This window comes from Hypanus sabinus, chromosome 5 (assembly GCF_030144855.1).
Source record: "Hypanus sabinus isolate sHypSab1 chromosome 5, sHypSab1.hap1, whole genome shotgun sequence".
NCBI classification, from domain to species: Eukaryota; Metazoa; Chordata; class Chondrichthyes; order Myliobatiformes; family Dasyatidae; genus Hypanus; species Hypanus sabinus.
The window spans coordinates 27,369,544-27,393,987 of record NC_082710.1 but is presented as its reverse complement, the minus strand read 5'-3'; the positions used below and the strand labels follow the sequence as shown (position 1 = coordinate 27,393,987).

General features: G+C 36.5%; 1 protein-coding gene across 2 annotated transcripts in view; it reads right to left on the bottom strand.

The window, feature by feature from the left end:
• dmxl1 (Dmx-like 1) overlaps window positions 1–24,444 on the bottom strand; it is a 228,373-nt gene that overhangs the window by 137,271 nt on the left and 66,658 nt on the right. For both annotated transcript variants that reach the window (XM_059969631.1, XM_059969630.1), the window contains exons 7-10: window positions 20,722–20,897; window positions 16,352–16,523; window positions 16,056–16,224; window positions 12,972–13,184 (exon numbers count right to left, since the gene is read on the bottom strand). In XM_059969631.1, coding sequence (XP_059825614.1) covers window positions 12,972–13,184; window positions 16,056–16,224; window positions 16,352–16,523; window positions 20,722–20,897 — 730 coding nt within the window. The remainder of the gene's footprint in view (window positions 1–12,971; window positions 13,185–16,055; window positions 16,225–16,351; window positions 16,524–20,721; window positions 20,898–24,444) is intronic.

The window sequence follows — 24,444 nt, the reverse complement described above, 5'->3', positions numbered from 1 at the left end:
CTCTAATTTTAGAAAGAAAATCAATTTTGTACTTGTACAAGCCGCACCGGATTTTAAGCCGCAGGTGTCCCACGTTGTAATATGAGATATTTGCACAGAAAGATATTACACGTGAGGATTTTTTAACTTTTAATTAAATCCGTATGGTAACATAAACAAATATATATTGCAAATGCTTTTTTTCAAACAGTGCCTGTAACACAGCTACTTTTGAATATATACATACGTATCGGTAACACACAAATTACGTTGCGTATACTTTTTTACTGAACAGTGCACGAACAACATTCCAATATCTCCTAACGACTGGTAAAAAAAATATATATACTGCAGCCTACCAGGAAAAGTTATTGATCGCCTTCTTCATCTTCCTCCTGCGCACTAAAACCATCAAAGTCCTTCAGTGTCCGAATTGAATAAAACCTCAGGATCTCGTCACTCACTTCAGTCTCTTCGTTGTCGCTCTCACTTGAGCGCACGCGGTCCTCTTCATCACGCAGCAGTCCAGCCTTTCGAAACCCGCTGGTGATGGTGGAAGTTGTGACACCGCTCCACACATTTAGGATCCACTGGCAGACTTGAGTTAAAGATGCTCTTCGCATGCGTCCTGTTTTGGTAAAGGATTTCTCGCCGCTCGTCATCCAAGCCTCCCACTCAACGCGTAGCGCCACTTTAAATGCCCGGTTCACGCTGATGTCCAGTGGCTGCAAATACTTCGTGGTGCCCCCAGGAATCACAGCTGGAATTGAGTTTGTACTCTTGATGGCAGCTTTCACTGAACTTTCATTGTCAGCCACTTAAAAAATCACCATCAGTGGAAGCTTTAGTCCAGATGCTGTGCAGCTCAGAACACAAGTAAAATGCGTTCTCTCATGGCCACTTGTTTTCAGTGTGATGGACGAGTCACCTTTTTTATTAACAGTCTGAGTGAGAGGCAGGTCAAACGTCAAAGGTACTTCATCCATATTTATATCATCTGGCCCGATGGAATTCTCCGCTATCTTTGTTTGAGTGAATGTGTGGAAGTTAGCAAGTTGTTCCTCGTGGTCGGGAGGGAGCTGCTGACACAGAGTCGTGCGTACCCTAACGGACAGGCCTTTTCGTCTCATAAATCTAAAACACCACAATGGCCCACCTCTAAAATCTTCGATTTTCATTTTGGTGGCGATTGCTTTAGCCTTCAGTCTGATCTGCACGGTGGAAACACCGCGGCCGCCTGCTCTCTGTGTGTTAACCCAGTCTTCAAGAAAGTTTTCAAGTTCGGGCCATCTGCTATGATTACCTCTGAAAGCTTTTGTCATCTTTTTGCATTGACTCAGTTCTTCACGCTGGCGTCTCCACCGTCTCAACATCGATTCATTTATGCCAAGATTATGTGCAGCAGCTCGATTTCCTTCTTCAACCGCCAGATTGATCGCCTTTAACTTAAAAGCTGCATCATATGCTTTTCTTCGAGTGTTTTCCATGTTGATGAGGGTAAGTACAAATGACTGATTTACAATAATTTAATTGTGAAAGTGCGCTTGATTTATCGTACAATTTCATTGGACCTCTGTGAACTACTCATCAATTTTATTGGTCTACTATTACGAGGCAAAATGTTTTTGGCGGCATGAAAAAAAAACATGCATTAGCCGCACCGTAGTATAGGCCGCAGTGTTCAAAGCGTGGGAAAAAAGTAGCGGCTTATAGTCTGGAATTTACGGTAATTGATTTTCAATTGGAGATGTAAGTAATAAGCTATGTTCCGTTTGAAGTTCAACCCTTTGTAAAGCTCCTTACTAGGAGTGATCCAATATTTCTTGTCAATCTCTTTAATTTTATCAACCAATAAAAGTTTCCTTCTTAATGCATTTTCTCAGACCAACAGAGTAAGAGATAATCTGTCCACGTATATCCACTTTAAGAGTGTCCCAAAGTGTTCCACAAGAAATATCATCCATGGAATTAGTTGAAAAGAAGAAATCGATCTGTTCCTTCATTAATTTAATAAAATCCGGATCTTGCAGTAAGGTAGAATCAAATCGCCATTGTCTAACATTAGAAGCTGTATCCATAAATTTAATAGAAAGTTTTAATGGAGCATGGTCAGAGATGGCTATGATATTATAATTACAACCAATTACTGATGGAATAAAACAAGAGTCAATAAAAAAATAATCAATTCTCGAATAAGAATAATAAACATGTGAGAAAAAAGAAAACTCTTTGTCGTTAGAATGCCGAAATTTCCAAATATCAAAAGCTCCATTATCAGTCAAAAAGGAGTTGATACAAGTGGCCGACTTATTGGGGTAAAGTCTGAATAGATATAGATTTGTCCATCAAAGGATTTAAACAACAATTAAAGTCACCACCCATTATTAACTTATATTCATTTAGATTAGGTAAAGAAGTAAATAAGGACTTAAAAAAATCAGGACAATCCACATTTGGAGCATAAACATTAACCATAGCAACCTTTTTATTACAAAGTAAACCTGTAATTAACAAAAATCTACCATTCGGATCCGAAAAGATATCGTGTTGGACAAATGCAATAGAGGAGTCAATAAAAATTGAAACTCCCTTTACTTTGGTATTCAAATTCGAATGATACTGTTGACCCCGCCAAGACCAAAAAAAGTGATATTTGTCCCCCTTCCTCACATGAGTTTCTTGTACAAAAATGATATGAGCATTAAGTCTTTGGAATACTTTGAAAATCTTCTTTCGTTTAATCGGATGGTTTAAACCACTAGTATTCCAAGACACAAAATTAATGGTCTGAGCCATATTTCTAAAATCAACCCTTTGGTATAAAAAGGGTTAACCAAATTATAAACTCATGCACCCAGAAGAGGAACAAAAATAGAGAGCGGACTCAGAAGTGACGATATCGTAGAGATATTTGAAGTTCAAAAACAGCCCAAATGAAAAAACTAAAACAAACTGGCAAAAGAAAAATAAAATTAGAAAACAGACCATCCCCCACCCCCACAAGAAAAAGAAAAAAAGCCAAAATATGGCTAGAAAAAGGAAAAAATGAGACTAACACTACCCCCATATCAGCGGAAGACCACTCCGTATATAAAGGATATAAAAAAAACACCCAGACTTTAAAAATTATAATTTAAAAATTATAATCACTATACTAAAACTATACTATACTATACTACACTATACTAAACCACACTATACTACACTACACTATACTAAAACCACACTATTTAATATACTTGGTTGTAAAAAAACCCAAAAAGAATATAATCACTAAAAGCTTATAAATCGGGTTATAACCCAAACAAATTAAGAAATATTTAAACTGTGATAAGCGATGCATTGTGGGAAGAAGACGAGAGACAAAAAAATAACGCCACCTTAAACAAAACCATGAATATTTTTCCAAAAAACCACCATCTTAATAAAAAAGAATTCACCTTCGAAGGGTTAAAAATACACCTTCAAAGGAACAAAAATAATAGTCAAGAATATAGTATAATGGTTAAAGTGTATAAAACAGAGCAATTAATATGACGAAAACACACTTTAACTTAAATATAAAGTATAGGATGAACCTGCACCAATAGCCAGAATCTAAATCTGGTTTGAGGAATCGAAAGCCATCTTACACGATCAGAATCACTCATTTATTAGAGATGAAAGTCTGTAGCAGTAGGGAAGTTCTCCTCCAGATAACTTTTCGCTTCAGATGTAGAAAAGAAAACCTGGCGTGGAGCATTCGGCAGAGAGATTCTAAGCTTCGCAGGGTATAAAAGCGCAGGTTTTAGATTATTCTCATAACATTCAGACATCAGAGGTTTAAAAAGAAGCCTTTTCTTCATAACTTCAGGACTAAAATCTTCAACCAAACGGAAATAGTAATCTTGAAATTTAACCATTCCTACCTGCCGAGCCACACGAATAAGTTGTTCTTTGTCATGTACATAATGAAACCGGACAATTACAACTGAAGGTTTAGCTGGAGCTCTCGATGATCGACGCCTAATTCTATGTGTGCGATCAAGTAACGGAGGGTTATCTGGGAATACCAACGGGAACGCATCTTTTAAAAGTTGAGCAAAATATTTCAAAGGGTCGTCTTTTTCTATGCCGTCTGGGAGACCAAGTATACGCACGTTCTGCCTTTTGGACCGATTCTCAAAGTTGACGCTCTTGGCCTTAAGTGTTTCCACCAGCTTAGTGGTCGAAATTAAATCTTGTTGCAATTTTTCAATTATCAAATCCCGTTTCCGAGCGTCTTCTTGCAGAGATGTGATAAGAACTTGCTGCTGGTTAATTAGTGAACACATCTTAACCATATAATCTTGAAAAGCCTTTATATCTTGTTTAAAAATTTGTTGTTGTTCAAGAAACTTTTTATCCAAAACTTCCAGAAACAATTTATAAGTTAATTCAGTGCGTTGCGGATGAGCTTGCTTCTTTCAGTTACCGTTCGAGTTCCGCCCAGGTTGCCGTTCTTTAGATCTAAGAGACATTTCTGAATGCATATCCTCAAAAATTCACAATAAACTCTTAACGATAAGTCCAAAAAAATAGCAAGAGTCTTTTGGTGTAGGTAAAAATAAGTTGAATAAGGGCGATCAAAGGTTAAAAAAGGTAAAGGTTATGGAGCGAATCTGAAACAGTACTCACTCCATGGGGAAGATTTGACCCTATTAATACAATAGAAATTGACAGCGGCTTTGAAAGTAATATAGGTTAATGCAAATCTAGGGTACTACAGAAAACTATGAAGGCATGGAAATCAGATGGTTGCAACTGGGAGAATAAATAGAAAGGTTTGACAGATAAGCAAAGGTTAGCTACAAACAATTAATGCAAACAAGGAAAGTGATTCATCTATGGTTGACAAGAGAATTAAAAGTAGTGATAAGTGTACTGAAGAGGCTTATAGTTGCTGGAAATAGTAGGTCTGAGGATTAACAATATTTTAGAACTCAGGAAAGAAGACCCAAAAAATAAAGGCAGACAATATGAAAGGACGCTTGCAACAAACATAAATGATAGACTACAATAACTTGTAAAGCTATATTAGAAGGAAAATGACTGGTGAAATGTGGGCATTTTAGAGAAAAAGGAAAATTCATAATTGCAAATAAAGAAATAACAGAATAATTACATAATTACCTTGCATAAGATTGTGAAAGACACACAAAACTTGCCAGTTATATTAGAGAATCAAGGGTGTATCAAAATAAACTGAAAGAATTAAGCACCATTTTTAAAAAACAGAGCTAGAGAGGTTGATGGACTTGAAAACAATTTGAAAGAGTTGGTTTTGGAAACAGTGGATGCTCTGGTTATCATCTTTTAAAGTTCTTCAGATTCTGGAATTAGTAAATGTGCCCCTCCCATTAATTAAAAATGAGAGAGATGGTCAACAAGGTTGGACTATGTACAATTAGGACTAACATGGAGCATAGATAGACAATTAGTTCTCAAATAGAAAGTGGTAAATAAGAACAACACTCTGTTCTTGAACTTAAAGGCCATGATGAGATCAATGCTTAGGATCACACCCATTGTTCACAATCATATCAATCAATTGGCTGAGGGATCAAAATATTCAAGTTTGTTGACATTAGATGGGATTGAGGATGCACAGAAGCATTAAAAATATTGACAAACTGAGTCTGTGATAACATGACAGATGGAGAGATCATGGAAAGACATGAAGTGGTACGAGCATTTCTTAAATTGAGAGAGATTGATGTCCAAAGGGATTGAGGAGTGCTTATACACAAATTGTTGAAGGCAACACAAGGGTACACAAAGCAACTGAGTGGGTAAATTTTTTTGATAGCTTTTTACTACAAGAGAATTTTGATATTCAAATAAATTTTATTGCAATTGCATGGGATCATAAGGGGAGAATATCGGGTGATGTATTGAAGTATGTGTAGGATATTGGTCTCCTTTCCCAATAAAGGATGCACTTGCCATAGATGAACTGCAACAAAGGCCAAATAATTTAAAATTAAAAAAATCCTTTTCAAATGGCATAATAATTTTAGCTTCCAGATCTTACTTGTAGTTCATTTGGATGGTATTTCTATTAAATGTTCAAGGAAACACAAACATTCAGAATGTGAAACTTAAAACAATGGCACTTAAACTGATAAAAGGAACAATGGAAACATAGCAAGATTGAATCTCCTGCTATGTTATTTGTTGATTGAGGAAAAATGTGAATTTTATTTGTAAAGATTTAAAAATCAGTTTTATTTGTCACATGAACATCAAAAAGCACAGTGAAATGCTTTATTTGCGTCAAAGCAAATTAGCGAGGATTATGCTGGACAAACCGCAAATGTCACCATATTTTTTGATGCCATCATAGTATGCCACAACTCAACAATCTGAACTGTATATCTTTGGAATATGGGAGGAAATTAAAGCATCAAAAGGAAATAGAAGCATATGTGATGAACATACAACCTATTTACAGATGGTGGTGGAAATCAAACCCCAATCTTAAAACTGTTACTATAATGCGATGTGCCAAGTATTACATTACTGTGTCACTTCTTTTTAAAGAATGTTTGAATTCGTTTAAGGCAGAGGTTGATAGGCTCTTGATTAGTCAGGGCATCAAAAGTTACAGGGAGAAAGCAGGAGAACGGAGTTGAGAGGGATAATAAATCCCATGATGGAATGGCAGAGTTTACTTGATAGGCCAAATGGCCTGATTCTGCTCCTATGTCTCATGGTTAGTTTACATGTAAAACATGGTTAATTTGTTTCATTGTTTTGTTGGATTGCTTAAGCGGGGGTGGAGTTTCAAGATGGCGACGTAGACATCTGCCTTTTAGGCGTTCTTCATTTTTTAAGCTATAACCACCCTTTAATCAAATCTTTTCGTACTTAATTACATGGGTTGATATTTACGATTTATTTCTCTTTTTAAAAATAACGCTGGATTTAATTTTTTCAAACTTAAGATGTCTGTACCTAAGAAATCGTCTAAAGACCCTATAACTCTCGATGCAATCTCCAATCTTCTGGATACTAAACTGGATACTAAACTTGCAAGTCTGGAAAGCAAACGTACTGCGAAAATGTCGGAGCTTGAAGAAGTCGTTAAATCATTTGATACCAAGCTTCAATCGCAGGCAGCAGTTATTGAACGCCATGAAGAAAAGTTTGCGGCTCTTGACAAGATAATTTGTGAAAAAATACGTACAATCGAAACTTTGGAGGAGAAGGTACGATCGACCGCTAAAATAGTGGAGCAATATATGTTTAAAATCACCGATCTTGAAAACCGGTCTCGCAGACAGAATTTGCGTATTATTGGATTTCCCGAAAATCTCGAGTCTGGTGACTTAACTGAATATTTCTCTAATTTATTGTGGGAAATTTTGGCGAGGACGCTTTGCGGATTAAACCTACTATTGATCGTGCCCACAGAGTTTCGAGATTTTCGGCTGCGAAAGACAAGCCACGAGCTGTGATTGTCCGTCTCCATTATCCTCGGGAGAAAGCGCTTTTAATTCGATTAGCTCATCAGAAAGGTATGATTTCTCACAGAAACAACAAGTTTCGTATTGTGGAGGACTATTCATTCGAGGTAATGAGGGCGAGAATTGCTTTTAAACCGGTGATGGCGGAGGTTCATTCGATTGGACTTAAACAAGCTTTAAGATATCCAGTGAATCTCAGAATTACGTTGAGCGACAACAGTCAGCGTTTCTTTAATACTCCGGAAGAAGCGAAGAAATTCGTTGAAGAATATCGCTCTTCTAGTCCAACTTGAACTATGTGTTATGTGGAAGAACTTCTGGAGAGAAGACGCCATTCCGTTTTAGGCTTTATCTTATGAAGCTGCGGAATAGCTTTTTATTTTGGTCTGTAGACCTGGTTTTTTTTTTATTATCATGATTTACAGATGCTTTTTTAACTTTACTATAATGTTTTTTTTCTTAATTAATTTTTTTTCCCTCTGGATTAGATATACATGTTAAGACTTTGTAATAATGATTTATTTTTTAAGATGTCGTTTCTTCTTCCCATAAGTCTTTGCTTTCCGTAAGCGTTTATTTGCCTGTATTTGAGAATGGGACGAATGTTTTGAATTTTTGAACCTTTTTTTTAATATATATATTGTAGTGGTTATTGAACACTTTTTTAATTCTATTTTGATAACCTTTTTTTTTAAAAAAAAAGATTGGTGAATTTACATCTATATTTTGTAATATGGTCCTTTCAAAATGTCGTTTCTTCTTCCCATAAGTCTTTGTTTTTGAAACGTCATTTCCTTATATTTGAATATGGAATTTTTTTTAAAGGCATATTACACTATTTTAAACTTCAATGGTTATCCTTTTTTTTATTAATGATTTTTTGCTTTTTTATATTATTTTTTCATTTTGATTGATATATATTCTTTCTGTTTACAACCCTGTATTTATATCTGGGTGTTATATAGTTTCTCTTTTCTTTCTTTTCATGAAGCTGCCATCTTGAAAATGGGGCTAATATTAGTATTAGTTTGTGCGCCTGCCGCTTGGTTTTTTCCCGTGGGGTTGGGGGAGGGGGTAGGGATCTTCTTTCACACTTTTGCTTTTTATTTTTTTGCTTTTAGTTTATGGGCCGACTTTAAATTATTAATATTGTTGAGGTGTCATGTTCTCCGGTTGCTCCTGAATCATTTTTCCTTCTTCCTGAATTATGGGTTATGTGTCTTTTTAACCTTTTATGATACACACAACTAATATTGGCATGATGGATAAATCTATTAACTTTATCTCCTGGAATACTAATGGTTTAAATCATCCGATTAAACGTAAAAAAATATTTAAAGTATTCCATAGACTAAATGCTAATATTATTTTTGCACAGGAAACCCATATTAGGAGGGAGGATAATCAACGCTTTTTTAGGTTCTGGCAAGGCTAACAATTTCACTCGAATTCTACCGCCAAAATTAGGGGTGTGTCTATTTTTATAGACCCTTCAATTTCGTTTACACATCATGAAATTATTTCTGATCCACAGGGCAGATTTTTGTTGATAACTGGTTCACTTTTTAATCGAAAAGTGGTTCTAGTTAATATTTATGCTCCAAACTTTGACTGCCCTGAATTCTTTAAACGTTTATTTACTTCCCTTCCTAATCTAAATGAATATATGTTGATAATGGGTGGAGATTTCAATTGTTGTTTGAATCCTTCAATGGATAGATCTAAACCTATTCGAATTCTTCCGAATAGATCAGCCTTACTCATTAATTGTTTTATGGTTGATTCGGGAATTACTGAAATATGGCAGTTTTTGAACCCTAAAGATAAAGAATTTTCATTTTTTTCACAGTTATTCTAGAATTGATTATTTCCTTATTGATCATCGTTTATAAACAGATGTTATTGATTGTAAATATGATTCTATTGCTATTTCGGATCATGCACCTTTGAAGTTATCTATCAAGATTTCGGACTTTCCTAATAATACTAGATCATGGAGACTGAACGCTACTTTGCTTCAAGATCCAGAATTCATCACCTACATAAAACAGCAAATTGACTTGCTTTTCTCAACAAACTATACAGAAGAGATTGATAGAGGAATACTTTGGGACTCTTTTTTATCCGTGGACAAATTATCTCATATTCTGTCGGTAAAAGAAAACAAAGATATTTAGATATTGCTTTATTAGTGGATAAAATTAAAGAAATTTATAAGATTTAGTCCGTGACTCCTACCAAAGAACTTTATAAGAAGAGAGTTGAGCTTCAAATGGAGCATAGCTTATTATTATCTTCTTCAATTGAGAATCAATTAATTAGGACCAGGGCTCAATTTTATATCCATAGTGATCGAACTGGTAAATTATTAGCTAACCAATTAAAAGCTATCTCGACTAAGCGACAAATTATTAAAATTCGTAAACAAGACGGCAATCTGACTACTGATCATAAAGAAATCAATAACACTTATCAAGATTTTTATAAATCTTTATATCAATCAGAATTTGACGGTGATCTGTCCATGATGGATAACTTTTTTAACAATTTGAATATTCCCAAACTGACAGATGAAGATCGTAGCTTGTTTGATGCTCCTATCTCTTTGGCCGAAATAGGAGAGGCCATCTCATCAATGAATTCAGGGAAAGCTCCTGGTCCTGATGGTTATATTATAGAATTTTTTAAAACTTTTTCTTCTTTGCTTTCCCCTTGGTTATGTGAAATTTTTAATGATGCATTTGTTAAGATTACCTCAGTCTTTTTATGAAGCTACTATCTCTCTAATTCTTAAAAAAGATAAGGATCCCACTTTATGTGCATCTTATCGCCCTATATCACTATTAAATGTAGACTCTAAGATTCTTACAAAAATTTTAGCTATTTGGTTAGAAAAGGTACTATCACAGATTATTTCAGAAGACCTAACTGGTTTTATTAGTAATCGGTATTCCTTTTTTAATATTAGAAAATTGATTAATATAATTTATACTTCATCACTCACAATTCCAGAATGTGTTATTTCACTAGATGCTGAAAAAGCTTTTGATAGAGTTGAATGGGTATACTTATTTAACACTTTGAGATATTTTAATTTTAGTCCTAATTTTATATCATGGATCAAACTAATATATCATAAACCTGTTGCTTCTGTTCTTACAAATAATTACAGATCTTCTTTTTTTCAATTATCTCGTGGTACGAGACAAGGTTGTCCCTTAAGTCCTTTATTGTTTAATATTGCATTAGAACCTTTAGCCATTGCTAATCGTGAATCTCCTAATATTTTTGGTATTACCCGCAATGAGAAATTATACAAGTTATCACTTTATGCTGATGACTTGTTGTTATATATTTCTGATCCTGACAGGTCTATTCCCACTATTTTATCCTTGTTGGCTCAATTTGGTAGTTTTTCTGGTTATAAACTAAACTTGGATAAGAGTGATTTATTCCCTTTAAATGCGCAAACTTTATTGAATGAAAGGATACCATTTAAAGTTGTTGATAACTTTATCTATTTAGGTATAAAAATTACCAAGAAATATAAAGATTTATTTACATTGAATTTTTTACCTATGCTTTATCAAATTCAACAACTTACTACAAGATGGTCTCCCTTATCCTTATCATTAGCTGGTCGGATTAATGCTATTAAAATGATGATTCTACCGAAATTTTTATATTTATTTCAAGCTTTACCAATTTTTATTCCTAAATCTTTTTTGGATAACATTGATTCAAAAATTTCTTCATTTGTGTGGCAAAATAAAAATCCTAGGTTAAGTAAAAGGCAATTACAAAAATCTAAAAAAGATGGTGGTTTAGCTCTACCTAACTTTAGATTTTACTATTGGGCGAATAATATTCGTAACTTAATTTATTGAAAATCAGATTTGGATTCACCATTGTGCCCACAGTGGGTAAATTTAGAATGCAATGAGGCACAGGGATATTCTCTGTTCTCCGTTCTGGGTTCTTCTCTTTCTGCCGATTTAGTTAAATTCAATAAACAGATATCCAACCCTGTTGTCAAACATACATTACGAATTTGGTTTCAATTTCGTAAATTTTTTACTCTGAAAAACTTTGTTCTTGATAGCCCTATTTTACTTAATTTTTTTTTTCAAACCTTCTATGACAGATCAAGCTTTTAACATATGGAAAAGGAAAGGTATAAAATGCTTTCGTGATCTCTTCTTTGAAGGTAGTTTGATGTCTTTCGACCAACTTTCCAACAAATTTGAGTTACCTAAATCTTACTTTTTTAGATATCTACAAATTAGAAATTTTTTACATAAAATTCTACCATCCTTCCCCAATTCAACTTCAATGGATTTTTTAGGTATGATTTTTACCTTAAATCCCTATCAGAAGGGATTAGTGGCTTTTATTTATAATATGATTATGAAGATACAACCAGAAATATCAGGTAGAATTAAACAAGAATGGGAAAAAGAACTTCAATATAATATATCAATAGAAAAATGGGAAAAAATTTTACGTGGTTAATTCTTCTTCTATATGTGCTAAACATACTTTAATACAATTTAAAATTGTACATAGAGCTCATATGTCTAAAGATAAGCTTGCTCGATTCTATTCTCATATTAACCCTCAATGTGACAGATGTCATTCAGATGTGGCTTCATTGACCCACATGTTTTGGTCATGTCCCACTTTACATAACTATTGGAAGGACATATTTGCTACCATTTCCTCAATTTGGAATATCGATTTACAACCTCATTTTATTACTGCAATTTTTGGTATACCAAATGAGGATGGTAATCAGTTTTCCCCTTCAATTAGACGAATGATTGCTTTTGTAACATTAATGGCCAGAAGGTCTATATTACAAAATTGGAAAGAAGTCAATCCTCCTACCACGTTTCAGTGGTTCTCTCAAACTATTTATTTTCTGAGCTTGGAAAAAATTAGAAGCACTATTTTTGACTCATCAATTAAATTTGAAGAAACTTGGGGACCGTTCATTCGACATTTTCATATGAATTAATTTGGCCTCTTCCAGACCTTCTCTCTACTTATTCTTGTTCAGGTATGGAGTTCCAGAGTTTTTGGCACTATCATATACAAATAAACTGTTATTATTGCCCATGTTAGTTTAGTTTAGTATTTTTTTTTCTTAATATATATTTTTTGCCTGTATTTTTATAATTTTTTCTTTTTCTTTTGACGATTATTTTTGTTTTTTTCATATAATTATTATAGACTTGATTGATAATGTACTATGTTTTTCTGTTGATATTTTAATAGGATATTGTTATCCTACTATTAATTCAATTTCAAGTCTTATGCATTTATAACCTATTCATTATTATATTATGTTTTTTTTATATATATGAAATTCAATAAAAAGATTGAAAAAGAAAAGGATTGCTTAAGCATAGATTTTGTTGGCGGTAAACCACTGCAAAAATGTCACTGAAGCACAAGCATAAAAGTATGGAAACATATTTCAATGAACTAAAGTTAAATTGATACCTTCATCAGATTTGCACTCCAATTGTCCATATTCTTCAGCTCCAGACTCTGGAGATTGCTGCTCTAAACTCCGTCGCAGTTGCTGTAGAAAGACCTCCATTGACAAGGTAAAATGCAACTCCTTGTTGTTCAACCAATGGACGACAAAAGGTCCGTGAGTTTCTTCATTTTCACTTAAACTTAATGAAGTGATAGAAGGCAGGAGTGGAATGTCTATTAAATAAATTTAAAAACCTAAATTAATACACTATGTTAAATTTGACATTTTGAATATTATTCACATAACCTGAAATTTATTGTTTATAATCACACATTACATAAAAATGGAAACTAGGCAACTCCACAGTACTAACCAAAATATAATCAGTGATCTTTTCCAAAAAATTAAAGACTACAGTTGCATAAAAATTGTGGCTTGTGATCCCCTTAAACCATTTGAGATAACAGCACAATGTTTGCATAACAGTACATCTTGAGTGGAAACAGACATTATATAACACAATGTTCTCAACTCTATATCACAGTGCTCTGAAGATCTTAATGCAAGCTGCATTTAAGACTGAAGTTCCTTATTTTCCAAACTAATTGCATAAAGTGTAAACAACTTTTCACTTATTGAATCCAACACTGAGAGATGAAGCACCAACAGATTGTTTAGCACATTGAAACTAATCAACATACTTAATTGGTTAAAGGAGCAATCAAAAGTTTGACAGAGATGGGGAAATCCTTGCAAGGTGCATCCAGGAGAGTTTTTGGAAATTGTATGTTGAAAGTCCCATCAAGGAGGGGCCATAGCAGACATGGCATTGGAGAATGAGCCTAGCCACCCAAGTTTAAAAAGGATAGCATTTTGGGAACAGTGACTGTAATTAGGAAAGCTTTTAAATTGTAATGGACAAGGATAAGACTGCACCTTAGGAGAAAATGCTAGACTGGAGAAAGGCTGATTACAACAGTATGAGGCAGGAGCTGGAAAAAGTAGTTACGGAGTAGCTGTTACTCTACAAGTCCACATCTGACATATGGGAGTCATTTGAAGCTCAGCTGACCAGAATTTGGGACCAACATATTCTTGTGAGGAAGATAGACAAGGGCTAAAAGCTTCAAGAACCTTAGATAATGAGCAATACAAATTTTGTCAGAAAGGAAAAAGTAGAATATGTAAAATTTAGAACGTTGATATTTACGAGGCTCGAGAGCAAAATAAGGGAAGTAGGACAGAACTTAAATAAAGACTCAAAAGTGCTAAAAGTGGCCAGCAAACGTTCTTGCTGAGTAGGAGTAAAGAGAATCCCAAAGCATTTTACATTTGTATTTAAAACAAGAGGGTTGATTGGAAGAGGACAGCACATCTGAATGGCAAAGATGCTCAGAATCTTTATCCCAGGGTAGTAATGTCCAAAACTAGAGGGTTTAAGGTGAAAGGAGGAAGTTTGAAAATGTGTGAGGCATTTTTTTGTTTTATTCTAAGTACTGTAGAGTACAGGCATAGCCTGCTTAGTGTCTCCTCACATGACAAACCTGACATCTCAAAAATCTATGTGGTAGATTTTTGCATTCTCCATTGCAAGCATAAACTCTGGCCCAGATAGACCGAAAAGACAGGGTGTTGGGATCAGAGGCGAGAGCTGATTTCATTTGTTCTCCACTATGGTCACTCCATTCTCCATGGTGCCAAGGTTATGAAGACTGCTCCGGCTACTGTGCTCCATGCTCGTTAATATGATGAAGTGATAAGCAACGCTTTAGACCTACTCCAAGATGCTCTGGGGTTCAGATCTGAGGACTCAATTTTGGTTCGGAACATTAATTTTTGCTTCAATTGTTTGCACGTTTCATGTTATTTTTTCTTTCTCTGCACATCAGGTGTTGGTCTTTTATTTTTACTTTTTTTTCCCTTTAATTGGGTTCTTTCAGGTTCCTTGCTTTGTGGCTACCTGTGAGCAAGCAAATCTCAACATTGTATAATTGTACACTTTTTGATAGCAAATGCACTAGAATCTTCAATCTTAGATGTGAAGAACTATACACATTTTCACAGAGTTCACTGAGCCTCTATATAATGGTCTTAATTGTTTGCTGAACCTTCATGTTAACCTCCAGTGACTTAGTTCAGCGATAGACTGGTTTTGTTCTGGTCTTTGTCAAATACACTGCAGAGGTTAATGATACTGGCTTGGATAATTTAAAATTATTATACTTTGTGTTAGTTGTCTGTATGAGTGACTTGCTTGCTTTCTTTCCACAGGACAGTTAAGGACAATCACAAAATACTTTGGCCAATGCAGATACACTGGTTAACCAGAGAGGAATTTCATGACAATCAAAAAAATGCCATGGTCCCCATTACTGAAAACAGATTTTTTTTTAAATGATTTTATATAAAATACATTTGTATTTATTTCTAGCTGCCTTGATGAGATTTGAATTTTTATTACCATATCAATAATTACCATAATAGCCTCCCATTACGGCTCCAGCAACATAAGCATATCACCAAAACCACATGTTGTTCAATCTTGTGTTCGACTTCGATCTCCTCTCCAAAATCCATTAACAGACTTATTGTGAAAATTAAAACTTCAAATAGTTCACCCACAGAAAAAAACTCCTTTCAACGTGTTTTTTTGTTTCAGGTGTTTTAATTTACAGCTATAAGTATGAATAAGGATTTGAAGCAGCAGCTGAAGCTGGACAGATGTGCAAGTAAACAACATCACACAAGTTGAAGAAACCAGGAGCACAAAGTAACATGCGGTTTGTATTCTTCTCAAGATCACATGCATAACATCAAAGTTTGCATACACCTGGTTCAGCCTCAGACCAGAGCGAGGATTGAGTTAGTGTTTAATCTGTACTGGCAACCAAAATCAATGACTTATGTCTACTCAGTGCAGTTATGCAGAATTTATATACCTTCATCAGTGGCTGGAATTTGGGCATAGTCTGTGACAAATTTAGGACAGTGCAAGACTTCAGAAATGGGTGTAAACAATCAGAATAGCAATGTTCATCAATAAATATCACATTTCTAAAGTTCATAAGATTCTTTGACAAATTATAAATATATAACTTCCCTACCTGTAGCTGGATTAATACTGGCTGCTATGTGAAAATGGCTGAGGGAATTTGCATGCAGAGATGCATTCCTATGGAGCTCATGTGCATCCTGTTGGTGTGGTAAATACCCAGTATGTGCAACAAGGCCAGATGATCTCCGCCTCCCTATCCGAAACGGTCCAATATTCATCTGTAAAAGGACAATACAAATCAACACAAGATGCAAAACCTGTTCAACTGCATTAATCTTCTTAACATTTAGCACTGAGAAAAAACACTTTAATTTATTTTTACTTCCTTCAAAATAATATTTGTACCTTCTCCCGACTGGAGGCACTCCCTTTGAGATTGCTGGTTGCAATAATGGATTCAGACCACTGGGTGTAGCCTTCACCAGAAAGCAAACTATCACTAGGAAGTAAAGTCTCTGCCCATAACCGACAAACACTATCTTTGCAGCAGGTCAACAGGACATTACAGGTGGAGCCCCTGTAGAGAAAAATGCTATTAAAGTCATATCTGATTGATGATTAAGGCTATACCTTATCAAACATTTAAAAGAGATTCTACTATAACTCAGCATGTTGTATATTCTTTAAAACTGATTGGAAATCTTTCTGAAATTTAATTAATAGATTTTAAAAACTGACAACATACTGATAATATGTTCACAACAACTCACTCATATGGCAAATCATTCAGTACTTTATTCTTTTTTGCATTTGCTCATAAGTCATTAAGGCATTAGGTGTATTTTGATAAGTGGAACCTGATAAATTTATGCCCGAATTTGAAACTTGGATAGGACTAGCGGTAGATACCCTTGAAGTACATATATTGACAAATTAACAGACATAGATAAGGGATCCAGCTTTAGAATCTATTATTGGAATCCAATTGAAAGGAAAGTATAAGTTGTCATTAAGAAAATAATTTGTTAACCATGAACAGTCAACATAAATATTGAGCTAAGATCCCAACTCTCTAAATTAATATACTATTTTTTTGAAGTAGGAGAGTCAGTTAGGGCAGTGTATTTTAATTGTCTACATGGATTTTCGCAAGACTTCAGACAAGGTCTGATTAGACTGACGTAGATAAAAACAGAAGACACTAGTATCACAGGGAGAGGACAAATTGGATGCTAAAGTCACTCAGAAAGCAGAAGATAATAGTTGATAAGTGCTTTCGTGACAAAAATCATATTGGGACTAATTCTTTTTATGTCATATGTCAATGATTTGGATGACGGAATTGATGACTTTTTTTTGCAAAGTTTGGAGTTGATACAAAGATAGGTGGAGGGCCAGGTAGTTTTGAGGAAGTAGAGGGGCTAAAGAAGGATTTAAGCAGATTAGGAGAATGGGCAAGAAGTGGCAGGTGGAATACAGTGTCCGGAAATGTATGTTCATGCACTGAGAAGAAATGAAAGAGTTGACTATTTTCTAAATGGAGAGAAAATACAGAATTCTGAGGTCAAAGGGACTTCAGAGTCCTTGAGCAAGATTGCCGCAAGGTTAATTTGCAGGTTGATTCTGTGGTGAGGAAGGCAAGTGCAATGTTAGCATTCATTCCAAGAGGACTAGAATATAAAAGTAATGATGTAATGTTGAGGCTTTATAAAGCATTGGTGAGGCTTCAAATGTATTGTGAACAGTTTTGGGTCCCTCACCTTAGAAAGGAAGTGCAAAAACTGGAGGGGTTCAAGGAGGTTCAAGAAAATAATTCTAGAATTGAATGGCTTTTCATATGAAGAACATTTGATAGCTCTGGGCTTGTATTCACTTGAACTCAGACGAATAAGGGGTGACCTCACTGAAATCTATCCAATGGTGAATGGCCTTGATAGAGAGGATGTGGACAGGATGTTTCCGATGGTGGAAAACTAAGATCAGAGGACAATGCCTCACAATATAGGGGCATCTTTTTAAGAATGGAGATGAGGAAGAATTTCTTTAGCCAGTGAGTGGTGAATCTACAGTATTTGTTGCCACTGGTAGCTGTGAAGGTCAAGTCTTTTGTATATTTAAGGCAGAGTTTGATAGATTCTTGATTGGTCAGGGTGTGAAGGGATATAGGGAGAAGACCGGAGATTAGGACTGAAAGGAAAAATGGATCAGCCATAATGAAATGGGAGAGCAGACTTGATGAGCCAAATGGCCTAATTCTACTCCTATATTTTATTGGTGAAAAACTGTTATCAGTGAAGTTCAATAGGACTCAGTACTCGGGCACTTCATAAATATGATTTAGATTAATTTACAGATGATCCAAGAGTGGTTGATAGTGAACAGTAACGTTTCAGACTGCAGAAAAATACTTCTGAATCCTACTGTCTGGGCAAAAAAGTGGAAATGGAATTTAGCTGAAAGAAGTACAAGGAAATACATTTAGGGAGGTACAATAGGTAATGGAATAAATGGCAGGGTATTATGTAATATGAAGGAATAAAAACCTAAGAGTATGTCCACAGATCATTAAAAGCAGCAAGAATTATATAACATGCTACAAAGGGCTGCACTTATTGCTTAAATGATATTGCAGAATATAAGAGCAAGAAAACCATGTTAGACAGTAGACAAACGAGAAAATCTGCAGATGCTGGAAATCTAAGCAACACATACAAAATGCTGGAGGAACTCAGCAGGCAGAATCTATAAACAGTACAGTCAACATTCCGGGCCGAAACTGTTCGGCAGCACTGGAGGAAAAAAAGCTGAGGAGTAGATTTGAAATGTGGCAGGAGGGGAGAGAGAAACACCAAGCGACAGGTGAAACCTGAACGGGGAGGAATGAAGTAAAGAGCTGGTAACTTGATTGGTGAAAGTGACTGAAGGCCGTGGAAAAAAGAAAAGTGGAGAAGAGCACCAGATGGAGGTGATGGGCAGGCAAGGAGATGAGGTGAAAGGGAGAAAGGAGGATGGGAAAGGGTGAAGAAGGGGGGGGGATTACTGGAAGTTTGAGAAATCAATATTCATGCCATCAGGTTGGAGGCTAACCAAATGGAATATAGGGTGTTGTTCCTCCAACCTAAAGCGAGGCATCATGACGACAGTGGAGGCCAAGGATGGACATTTGAGATTTGGAATGGGAAGTAGAATTAAAATGGGTGGCCACTGGGAGATCCCACTTTTTCTGGCAGGTGGAACACAAGTGCTCAGCGAATGGTTTCCCAATCTACATCAAGTCTCACCGATATACACAAGGCAACACCGGGACCATTAGACACAGTGTATGACCCCAACAGACTCACAGGTGAAGTGTTGCCTCACTTGGAAGGACCGTTTAGGGCCCTGAATGGTAATAAGGGAGGTGGTGTAGGGGCAAATGTAGTACTTGTTCCGCTTGCAAGGATAAGTGTCAAGAGGGATATCAGTGGGGAGGGACGAATGGACAAGGGAGTCACGTAGGGGTGTAGGAAGCAATCCCTGCAGAAAGCAGGAAGTGGGGGGGCGGGGGGTAGGGAAAGATGTGCTTTATGGTGGATCCTATTGGAGATGGCAGAAGTTGCGGAGAATTATGTGATGGACATGGAGGTTGGTGGGGTGTTAGGTCAAGACAAGAGGAACCCTATCCCTGGTAGGGTGGCAGGGGGATAGGTTAGGTGCAGAGATAGAGACAGTGAGATCAAGAAAGGGGAGGGAGGTGTCAGAAATGGACCAGGTAAATTTGAGGGCAGGGTGGAAGCTGGAGGCAAAGTGGATAAAGTCGACGAGTTCAGCGTGGGTTCAGGAAGCAGCACCAATGCAGCCAGCAATGCAACGTAGGAAAGTGCAGGACGGTCACCAGTGTAAGTCTGGAACATAAACTGTTCCACATAGCCAACATAGCAGGAATAGCTGGGACCCATGTGAGTGCCCATGGCTACCCCTTTTGTTTGAAGAAAGTGGGAGGAGCCAAAGGAGAAATTAACTTAAGTGAGGACAAGTTCTGCTAGGTGAAGGAAAGCAGTGATGGAGGGGAACTCTTCATCTCATGTTCCCAATATTTATTGCATGCTTGCTTGCTTGTTTGTTCGTTCATTTATTTATTATTTTATCCCTCTTTCTTCTTGTATTTGCAAAGTTTGCTGAGTTTTTTTTGGCACAATGGTTGTTGCCCATCCTATTGGGTTCAGTCTTTCATTGATTTTATTAAGTTTCTTGAATTTACTGTGATTGCCCTCAAGAAAATGAATCTCAGGGGTATATATGGTGACATGTATGCACTTTGAATTTTGCATTAACTGCCAACACAATTAATCAAAAAGGGTTCGTCCACGTTGTAACTTTTTTTTCCCAAAATCATTATGCAATATTCAACAGAGAACAACACTGAATATAGAGCAGCTGCTAAAGTTATACAAATCTATAATTATCCCAATATTAACAAAAAAATTACAAAGAACATTTTGCCATGTTAGAACGTCATGGAACATTGACAGACAAAATAAGCTCAAAACACTATAATGAGGTAACAAACATATGCAAAACACATAAACACAAAACAAACTAACTTTGTCATGTTATATAAAAAAAAGCATTTCAGAATTAATTTGAGTGCCGAGTTTCAATTTGTTTTCTCAATCTAAACCTTAATGGTTGCTGACAAGATTACCTAAATTTTCACATATCTGTCAATAGCAAATAAGGTAAGTATTTGCAATAATTATACATTGGTTAGTTCTCTTTTTAAATATTCAGTTAACCTTGGCATGTACTTGCTGGTCTTCCGCCAAGAAAATCCTGTCACAGCCCGAGGATGGGCTAAATACACAAAGGAAAAATCAATATCATCTTCTCCTTTATCTGCAGGAGTTACTGGTGTCATCACTGCTGATTGCCAGCTACTAGAATTATACCACACTTTCACAAGACAATCATCCTGAGGAAAGGGCAAAGAGAGAAAAACAACTGTGAGCAATTTACTTAAGATATTCTTACGGCAATAATGAATCTTATTTTACAGTGACTGTGATAAACTTACACATTTAGATCAAATGTTGTCATTATTTAAAATTACTTAAAATACCCAGTGTAACTGTTAATAATTATGGTTTGCATTTCTTATTCCAAGTTTTGTAATTGCAAAGTTACTGTTCACCTTAAACAATAAATATTTAAATTATGAAATATATTTATGAATCCATTATATCAACTGAGGAAATGAAATCTACACATAGTCTATCTATATTTTACACAGGAAATCACTGCATGTATAACATATGGCATTCCTTTAGCAATTTTATTCCAGGAAATCACCCAACTGAGCCTCTCAAAACACAATTGTACAAAAATAATTACAAAACTTCAGGAGCAGATTTTCAGGACAATGTTAAAAGATGAAGAAGGCAGTAAGAAAAAAAAAGGTTATTGGCAAAAAATCTAGAACATTTGGGATATGGTTTAGATTATTTGTTTACATTTGTTTTGTTAACTTTAATTGATCATTTTCTTGATGTTAAATTGCTTATTTGCACAAATAAATTAGTGGGAAAAAGAAAAATAAGTTTCCTATTACTCTCAGTTAATGGGTTAACTGGCAGGAGGTGGTTCACTTAAGGCAGCTGACTGAGAACTTGAGGGACCTGGGAATGCAACTCCATTAGTTCTACCAAGACACAGCATAGTAACCACGCCATCAAATGTGGATCTTATCGAGGCAAAGGCAAAGTTGCAATTTATATTTAATGAAAGCACTGCAAAATTTTTAGAAAAATCTTGCTTATTTTTAGCAGTTAGTTAATTTGATGGTGAGTCAACTGGTTTGTCTCGCTTGTGGTTTTGTAATTTCCTTCTTCTTTCATGGAGAGGAAGGTCTAAGTTATTATCTATTATACAGATTTAAATAAAACTGGCATCTTGAAACCAGATTGACAACAAGATAAAATAATGATATGTAAGTACTGTTGTAGGATTTCATCAATAAAACTTGCAGAAGTCACACCCCTTTACTTCCATCACAAACTAAAAACACTTGCCTTACACTGACATCATTAAGTCAGATACCGTCTCTTAAAGTGAACACAACTACTCAATGAGGTGCCTGTGAATTCTGTAGAATGATATATTCTATTATGAACAATACCTGTCATCTGTCACCCATTACATTTCCTCACACAAGCCCACAAAGTATTCACCAAAACCAGCATTGAGAGTCTGCTTGGGGTTTGTACATGCTGCCTGGCTTGGGCCCTATTGCCTTGGATGCAGTAACAGTTTGAGCCTCTGGCTCATCCAGATATGTACTGACACACACATGATCATGTCATGATGCAGGGGTATGGAAGTGGAACTACACAGGCCTATCTGGGCAGATTAGGGTGATCTATGGAAATACATTCAGGTTTACCCTTCTTATCTACAATGAAAGTCTTTGTTAAATGACTTTATAGAACAAGCTATTGTAAGGGGAGTTAAGGGGTTGATGATATGGATCAATGTGGACAAAAACAAATGAGGTAGAACATAGGTCAACTGCAACTCAAGAGTGCTGTATGCCATGAAGGGCCGTAGGAATAGGTGTAAAAAAAATTGAGATTACTAAGGAGGGTGGAATACTGCTGAAACACCGAACAGGCATTTGAGGCACCAGGAATATAATCACCTGGCACCCACAGCTGCTGCCCGTACACCAACTTGGCTGTGGAAGACTGCAGGTTCCACTTTTTGAGCTGTTCTGAACCCCATCATGATCCATGGGTCACAATTGTGCCAACACTCATCTGACAGGGAGGCCTTGAGAGCAGCCTTTCATGAAACCGCTCACACACGCCACTGGACTGCAGGCATTTTGCCCTGATGTAAGGGACCGTGGTAGGAAGAAGTATCAGATGGGGTGCCAAACTGATTAACCTAGGTGCTGATGAACACCTGAGCCATGTCCACAGCTATCATCAATGCTAGACCACCTGGAAGTAACATCCATCATAAGGAGATGTGTGAATCCACGGGTGGGAGAGCAGGACCAACCAGGTTCCACACTGAAGTGATCAGACCATCGTTCAGGGACCTTAAAAAGTGTCGATGGTGCCCAAATGTGATGATTGATTTTCACCCGCTGACACACAACAAACACAGGCTGCACTCCAGTCTCACATGTCCTTCCTTAAGGCCACGTCACACAAACTTTAAAGCAATTAGTTTCTATGAAGCCTTCCTGCCCAGATGCGAGAGACTGTGAACGGAATTAAAAATAGTACAACTTCAGACTGTAGGCAATTTTGGGCAAGTGCGACTAGTTGAGACAACGCACAGGAGGGAAACTCCTGAACTTGATGTCAGCCCACCACAGGCCTGTGACTGCTGTCCTGTAAAGTGTGGACCTCTGGATCAGTAGCTTGGTCGGCTGCCTTGCCAGCATAGTCAACCCTGACGTATAGCTTTGACATCGGTCCGTGTGAGGCAATCAACCAGCATTATTTTTCCCTTTGATGTGCTGTAAGCCAGTGAACTCTGAAATGTAGGGCAGGTGGCATTGCTGCAGTGCAGACTATGGGTCTGAGGCTTTGCCTGTCAGGTGTATAAGGGGTTTCTGGTCAATGAACGCTTGAAATGTGGACACTCCAGTAGTAAATGAAAAGTGGTGGTCAGCCAGGTAAAGACAGAGAAGTTTGGGGTCAAACATGCTGTACTTCCTCTGGGTGGGGGTGGAGGGGTGTAGCTGCTGGATGAAGATTGTGAGCGGTTACTACATGCCTCCAACCAACTGTTCATGCACAGCACCCACAGCATAATCTGAGTTGTCAGTCGGAATGGCTATAAATATGGTTGGGAGTGGGTGCGCCAGTAGGATCATGTTTAAAAGGGATCACTTGGTGTCATCAAATGTTCTGGTCATGTCAACTGTCATACTATTAGGGGCACTGCTTTTCACAGAACTTTACAAGGGGAGCACATGTTCAGCAGCTCATGGATAGAAACAGTGATAGAAATTCATCATACCTGAAAACTCTTGGCAGTGCTTTGGTAATGCAGGGCAATGGAAAGTCCAGAACAGCACCAACTTTTGACAGTAGGGGTGCTGTTCTCTTTTGCAGAGTTGCAGTGATTGAGAAAGTCAATAGCAGACAACTCGAACTGGCATTTAGTATGGTTAATAATCAGCCCATGTTGGCTTAAGCACTTGAAAAGTATGCAGAGATGTGCTGAGTGTCCGGTTTTGAATTCGCCAGCATCAAGTATGCTGTCCAAGTAAAGAAAAAGATCTAAATCTTTTATCAGAGTCCATTAGTCACTGGAAAGTCTGTGGTGTATTTTTCAGGCCAAACGGCATGTGCAGAAACTCAAATATGCAAATGGGGTTATGACATCAGTTTTGGAAACGTCCTCAGCACGCACAGGCACCTGATGGCAGCCCAACTAAGTCCGCTTTAGAAGAAATTATCTTTCTGGCTAAACGTGCTGTAAAGTCTTAAATATGTGAGTAAAGA